The sequence below is a fragment of the Anolis carolinensis genome, chromosome 3 (assembly GCF_035594765.1).
Source record: "Anolis carolinensis isolate JA03-04 chromosome 3, rAnoCar3.1.pri, whole genome shotgun sequence".
Taxonomy (NCBI): domain Eukaryota; kingdom Metazoa; phylum Chordata; class Lepidosauria; order Squamata; family Dactyloidae; genus Anolis; species Anolis carolinensis.
The window spans coordinates 107,456,357-107,464,218 of record NC_085843.1 but is presented as its reverse complement, the minus strand read 5'-3'; the positions used below and the strand labels follow the sequence as shown (position 1 = coordinate 107,464,218).

At 37.6% G+C, this 7,862-nt stretch overlaps 1 protein-coding gene across 11 annotated transcripts in view; it reads right to left on the bottom strand.

Moving 5' to 3' along the window:
- Nucleotides 1-1,024: 1,024 nt before the first annotated feature.
- The window catches only part of LOC100557882 (arylsulfatase H), a 28,853-nt gene continuing 22,015 nt past the window's right edge, over nt 1,025-7,862 (bottom strand). For all 11 annotated transcript variants that reach the window (XM_062975306.1, XM_062975307.1, XM_016992364.2 and 8 more), the window contains 2 exons: nt 7,248-7,369; nt 1,025-3,244 (listed from right to left, as the gene is read on the bottom strand). In XM_062975306.1, coding sequence (XP_062831376.1) covers nt 2,877-3,244; nt 7,248-7,369 — 490 coding nt within the window. In that variant the 3' untranslated portion in view covers nt 1,025-2,876. The remainder of the gene's footprint in view (nt 3,245-7,247; nt 7,370-7,862) is intronic.

Below are 7,862 nucleotides of genomic sequence, written 5' to 3'. Positions count from 1 at the left end.
GATTTGTTCTATGCCTGAACCATTCACCTTTATCAAATGTCATATCATTTCAGTTTGTATCCAGTTTTTGATCTATAACATATTGGACACAAACAAGATAGATGCAATTTTTATATTAGAAGGCAAAGAAAAGTGATTATATACAATTGGGTGGTATCCAGTCACTTGAAATATGGTTAATAGTGGACAAAATGATATATCAGTCATCAAAATGTTAATTTCCATCTTTGCTAATATTTCCATTCAAAGACTCTTGCTTCACCCCCATCTATCAGTTCTGATTATGATTACTAGCCTTCATTTTTTTCCCTATTAGGCTCAACATATCTCTACGTTAAGGCCAGGAACATTATTAGAGTATACCGTAATTCCCCTGCATTACACTTGAATGATTATAAGACAAGAAAAACATTGATTAATGTGCTTTTCTCTTGATAAACAGGATTCAATCTTTTTGCAAGCTTCAATGCATTTGGGAGATTTATATGATTCCCTAGAAAATTTCCTTGGTTTGATTTCCTCTTGACAGTAAGGAAAATGTTCTCTATTTTGCACGGAGCAGGACAATGCATTTAATTTTAGATTCCAAATTATGATAAAAATCTAGATTCTACTCTTAGTTTCCAAATAATGCATCTTGAATCTATGATATTCCATATCCATATAGTGTCGATGTTCATTTTGTTTGATGTTGTTGGAACTGTTATTGGAAATGGCACCAGTACATGCCAACCAGCTACTACATAGGCATGTTAAATTGCTATCACTATTGAGTAAATAGGGTAGATCTGCAATCATCCAAAATTGTGGGTTCAGAATTCATGGATTTGATTATTCTCAGATGACAGTATTTTCCACTTTTTTTATACATGATAAAAAAGTTCTCCCAATGCATTTGTAGGTCCACCAGTACAATTCCATGGTGAAATTCCAGTAGTTCCATTATGATTCCCATACTCTGTTTTTACAAAAGGTTATGTATATTGAACCATCACAAAAAAAAGTTGTTACTATTTCAGCCATCTATGGGGACAATTTCTAATTTTATTTCATATTTTGAAATAATGATACATAATAAAACTTTATTTGTATTCCGCCTTATCTCTCCAAGATAAGGGCGGATTCCAACATACAACGGGAAACATTAAATGCCTCCATAAAACAAACAAATAGTGACATAAAATCCCAGGAAAACCCCATATATGAAAACAGCAATTAAAACCTAACATCAAATTAAAGCTAAGATCAATGAATTGAACCTAACAGCAATAAATTAAACCAACATAGTCAGACAAAAATTATATAATGAACAAACGTCCAAACACTGGGTGGGGAATGTTGTATCTTGTACTACTCTGCAATTTTGAAGTCATGTTATTATAAGTTAAACTGAAATGTATTGTGTAATTGTCACCTCCCCCTCACACACTTTTGTTTTTTTTTAGAAAAAGATCAAAACATGTTTTCTGTGCATCCTTGTTGATACTGTTGTTAATTACAGACTCCGGGCAGTCTCCACCCTGGAAATGATAGCTGAGTGACTTGAGAACAGGGCAGAACCTATCCAGGGTCTGTCATCAACAACTATTTTGAAAGGACTGCACCAATATTTTGCATTTTCATAAACATTATAATGAGTGCCAAACAGCAGTGAAAATTCTTTCTTTTATATATTTTCATTGATGTTTTTCTTATCCAGATGTAATTTTCAAGTGGAACTTTCTGTAGATTTGGCAGTCCTTGTATTTACTTTTTTTTTTAGACCCAGAGGCTGTTTCAAAAATTCATATGAGTCAATGATACAGGCCTCAGGACTTGGCTGGAAGAAGTCATGAGCCAGGTGGTATGAGGGATAGGTATTAAAGGATACCCATCAAGGCTTGCACTACATCTGAGGCCTCACCGTCAACCCTGAAACCCCAAGCTTGGTACCGGTGTTCCTTGCTGTTGCTATCTGCTTACTTGCTTGATTCAAAGCTGGTGAAAAACTAAAATAAAAAACCAAAATAAAACCCAAGAATGTGGAGTAAAACCTGCAAGTGCCCCATGTTTTCCTTTGGGGAAATTGTTTGGATTATTTACAATGACATTGGACAAATGGCCATTAGGCAAATAATCAAGAAATGAGCCATTTAGAGGCCCTTCCACACAGCCATATACCCCAGAATATCAAGGCAGAAAATCCCACCATATCTGCTTTGAACTGAGATATCTGAGTCCACACTGCCATATATTCCAAAGCAGATAATGTGGGATTTTCTTCAGCTGTGTGGAAGGGGCCTAAGTGTTCTTGTTCGCAATGCATGGTATTTTCAAAGGTAATTTTTCTCTTTTTAACTCTATAAGGAATGGTTGATGGTTACCAGTAGAATTTTATTTTATAAATAGATGTGTCATAAAAGCTATTTTTAATTGTGTCAATAAACTAGAACAAATAGTTTTCACAATGAATTGTACCAGTATTCACCATCTCCAATAAAGTAGATGGGAAGTGAAATGTGTTTACTATTTACTGGTCTTACTTTGTTTGTCTTTCATATAACTCTGCTATGAATTCCCCGGACTCTGCTGCTTATATCAGATACGAGCAAATGACAGAGTCTTTAGCATTGCAAATACTGCATCAATACATTAACTTACTTGAATAATGTTACAGCTTTGCTGTCAGGCCTACTAATATGTAACACAAATACAAAGCATCATGATTCTTGGTCATTCCCTTTTTATTACCTTTTCTATTAACCATTGTCCCCGCTCCCAGCAGGTGGATTATGGGGCAGTGGGAAAGGGCAAGCATATTATTTGTTCTGAAATACTTCCTGTTTTAGTAGGCATTTTAATGGTCAAAAACACCTACTATTTCAACATGTTTAACTTTAAAAGTGTTCCCTCTTTTCCTTTTCTTTGTCACAGCCACAGAAGGGGAATGTCCCACAGCAAGGCTGCAACCACGGATTCCACAAAGAGTTATAGAAAGACAGCTGCTGTGGGACAGGAGTGAGGGTCGTCCGGTGCTCCTCCACTACTTTCTCTATTTTTTTTAAAACCATGTGGAACAGTGGCTCAGTCTCAGGCGACAAAGGGACTTCCTCTGATGGGTCTCTTGAAAGATCAAAAAGCAAAGCAGGATTGTGATGTTCTACACGTTCTCCAGAACAAGGACAAAATCTAATATCATAGCAACCACCAGATCCTTTGGGTTGAAAAATTGGTGTCACATAATGGGCCTTCCACACATTTCCACCTGGTTGGAAAGAAACGACATAGTTAAGAGTGGCCAACTATGCAAAATGGGATGGGTTTCTACCCAATAAGCCATTTGTATAGCTCTGGTATAGCTAACAAATACATAAAATCATATAAACATAGAGTTGGAAGAGATTACAATCCCCTCATATTGCAGAAGTAGACAAAGTACTCCATTTTGGTTTCCATCAACACAGCTTCTATATTCTTTGCTTTAAAACACATAGTTCTTTGTTGACTTTCATTTGCAATCTTATTTTATTTCTTTAAAAATAATTTTGTACGTCTATTTTGTGTAGGGAGGTAAACCACAATTACACAATTCCCACACAGGAATGAAAAGTTTCAAAAGTTTTCTCTCTGCTTTGTGAGACTACAAGAGGTGTTCAATGTATTGTCAAAGGCTTTCATGGCTGGAATCACTGGGTATACCTCACAACCTCAGAGGATCCCTGCCATAGATGTAGGTGAAACGTCAGGAGAGAATGCTTCTGGAACATGGCCATATAGCTCAAAAAAGTCACAGCAATCCAGACTACAAGAGGGTTTTGCACATTTCCAACAGCCAATTGTGTTTTGGTAAAAAAATATTTTGGTAATTACTTTTGAAAAATTTCTGAAGGTTTGCATGTGAGTATGCAAATCTCTGTGTGTAAAATTCAATCATTTTAGGTAAAAAAAACCCACTGTTTTTGAACAAAACAAAACATCACATAATAGGAAAAAACCAAAGGCAAAGAAAAATCTCACAGTGACCGATTCCCCCCCCCCCAATATTTTTCATAAGAGGAGATTTTATGAATGCCTTACATTCCCAATTCTGTATCTTTATCATGCTGTAGTCTATTTAGTTGGAACCAGGGAATGTAACACACCCACCTGTTCACAGCAGAGCTTCCAATTTCCCTCTTGTGCCTTTTGTCTTGGACCATGCTTAGACTTCATTTAATCCATCATCCTCTTTTCTTACATTATACTTGCTTTTTTTTATAATGTAAGTAGAACTTCATCTTAATGCATGAAAGTCTCAAAACCAGACACAGGAAATGAGATAAAAAAGTGTGGAGCTATCTCAAATACAAACCAAAGAGAAATGGAGAAACTACTGTTACCAAAGCTGAGGCATTCTTAAAACTAAATAAGAGATTATGGAATAATGACCCATTTACCAATCATGGGCAGGGTAGTCTACCCTTCCTCTGAAGAGCATACTGGGATTATTATGTAAACTGAAGAGAGACTTTAGAATCATTTCTGTCTGGGAAGATGTGGTTCCTTTAATTTTTTTTGAGGGATGTGGAGAGCACTTAGAATAACAATAACAATAATAATAATAATAATAATAATAATAATAATAATAATAATAATAATAATAGCTTTATTTTTGTACTCTGCCTCCATCTCCCCGAAGGGATTCAGGGCAGCTTACATATAGCACAAGGTGCCTAAAACAACACATTAAAATAAACACACAGTACAATATAAAATTAGAACCAGACATCCTGAGGAGGGAGGGTGAATGGGCCTTAAGAAACATTGTTAATAACAAGGCAGCAGCAGAGTTATTTAAAATCTTGAAAGATGATGCTGTCAAGGTGAATCATGCTAATTATTCCCCCACTTTTAATGTATTTTGAAAAGCATAAATAAAAATTAAAAAAGGTGAATCATGCTATATGCTAGCAAATATGGAAAACACAAGAATGGCCATCAGATTGGAAAAAATCAATTTATATCCCCATACCAAAAAAGGGAAATGCTAAAGAATGCTCTAACTTTTGTACAGTGGCACTTATTTCACATGCCAGTAAAGTAATGCTCAAGATCCTGCAAGGCAGACTCCAGCAATACATGGAGCGAGAGTTGCCAGATGTCCAAGCTCGGGTTTAGAAAAGGCAAAGGAACGAGAGACCAAATTGCTAATATCCACTGGATAATGGAGGAAGCTAGGGAGTTTCAGAAAAACATATCTTTCTGTTTTATTGATTATTCTAAAGCCTTTGATTGTGTGGATCATAATAAATTGGTGGTACAGTAGAGTCTCACTTATCCAAGGTTCTGCATTATCCAAGGCATTTTTGTAGTTAATGTTTTCAATATATCATGATATTTTGGTGCTAAATTCGTAAATACAGTAATTACAACATAACATTACTGCATATTGAACTACTTTTTCTGTCAAATTTGTTGAATAACATGATGTTTTGGTGCTTAATTTGTAAAATCATAACCTAATTTGATGTTTCATAGGCTTTTCCTTATTCCCTCCTTATTATCCAAGATATTCGCTTATTCAAGGTTCTGCCGGCCCATTTAGCTTCGATAAGTGAGACTCTACTGTATGAGGATACCAAGTCACCTTGTCTGTCTCCTGAGAAATCTGTATAAAGACCAAGTAGCAACAGTGAGAACAGACCACGGAACAACAGACTGGTTCAAGATTGGGAAAGGAGTATGGCAGGGCTGCATATTTTCACCCTCCTTATTCAACTTGTACACAGAACACATCATGCGACGTGCAGGGCTTGATGAATCCAAGGCTGGAGTTAAAATTGCTGGAAGAAACATTAACAACCTTAGATATGCAAATGATACCACTCTGATGGCTGAAACTGAGGAGGAGCTGAGGAGCCTTATCACCAAGGTGAAAGAAGAAAGTGCAAAAGCTGGGTTGCAGTTAAACATCAAGAAAACCAAGATTATGGCAACCAGACTGATTGATAACTGGCAAACAAGGAGAAAATATGGAGGCAGGGATAGACTTTATATTTCTAGGCACGAAGATCACTGCAGATGCAGACTGCAGCCAGGAAATCAGAAGATGTTTACTTCTTGGGAGGAGAGCAATGGCCAACCTTGATAAAATAGTGAAGAGCAGAGACATCACACTGGCAATGAAGCTCCACATAGTTAAAGCAATGGTATACCCCGCAGTAATCTATGGATGCAACAAGGAAGGCTGAGTGAAGGAAGATAGATGCTTTTGAACTGTGTTGCTGGAGGAAAATTCTGAGAGTCTCTTGGACTGCAAGAAGATCCAACCAGTCCATAGTCCAGGAAATAATGCTCGGCTGCTCACTGGAGGGAAGGATATTAGAGGCAAAGATGAAGTATTTTGGCCACATCATGAGGAGACAGGAAAGCTTGGAAAAGATCATGATGTTGGGGAAAATGGAAGGAAAAAAGAAGAGAGGCCAACCAAGGGCAAGATGGATGGATGGTATCCTTGAAGTGACTGGCTTGACCTTGAAGGAACAGGGGGTGGTGACGGCCAACAGGAAGCTCTGGCGTGGGCTGGTCCATAAGGTCATGAAGAGTCGGAAGCGATTGAACGAATAAACAACAACAACACAATATAAAATAAAACCACTAGTATATAAAACAACAATTTGAACTCAGAACAGCACCAATAACTTATAGTGTCATCTGTCATAAAACATGGCCAACTATAAACAAGAAGAAAAGAAAGGGATAGTGCAAGTTGTAGCCAAGGAACAACGGAATGGGATAGAAGTGCTGTGTTGTATCATAATTGCAGACCATTGGGCTAGATATTCTCAAAGGCTTGTCTAAACATCCAAATCTTCAATTCCCTCTGGAAGGAGGATAGGGTGGGGGTCTGCCTAATCTCCCTAGGGAGAGTGTTCCAAAGCCAGGGAGCAACCACTGAGAAGGCCCTCTCCCTCGTCCCCACCAACCATATTTGTGATGGTGGCTGAACCACGAGAGGGGCCTCCCTGGCAGATCTTAACACGTGTGTAGGTACATGGGGGGGGGGGGGATGCAATAGCAAAGATAGGCAAGGCCTGAACTGTTTAGGGCTTTGTAGGTGGTTACCTGCACATTGAATTGGGACCGGAAACTTATTGGCAGCCAGTGGAGCTGCCTTAATAGGGGCCTTGTCTGCTCCTTATAATTATAGAGTTGAAAGAGACCACATGGGCCATTTGGTACATCCCCCTGCCATGCAGGAAAAGCACAACCAAAAAACTTATACTTACTGTCCTTCTGGTGCCACCGCACGGCATGTAAAAGTATTCCACAGTAGTGAAACATGAATTCATGCTCTGAGTGCTGAACTAATCCCTGCAGTAAAGGCATCAAATCCCGACCATCAATTATCCTGAAAGCCAGAGAGATAGACGGATCATTTAAATTATTTAGCATTGAGTATTTGTTACATATTGAATGGTCATTTTTTTTTTAAAAAAAAATGTCTAAAATAAAATTGTTTGACTTTTTATAATGTGATGATAGTCCTTGGGGATTGAGAATCTGCAGATCCAAACTAATCTATATAGATTCTAAGTGATCTATCTATCTCTGTGTATGTGTGTACACACACACACACACACACACAAATTATTTTCAAAGATATAACTGCCAGTATATATCTCTTATTCCAAATCCTTGCATGTGTAGAAAGTTCTGGTGTGCACACATTTTTGACAGAAACATTTACAAGAGCGCGAAACAAATATTTCACTGAGAAAAGATTTACATAAATTGTCTTCAGGTTACCAATTTACAGAGCAATCCTACAGGAGAGGGGTGGAATCTTTTTCAAAGGATCCTCTTCTCCCCTAGGTCTGCTAGGTTGTACTGGCTAATGCAGA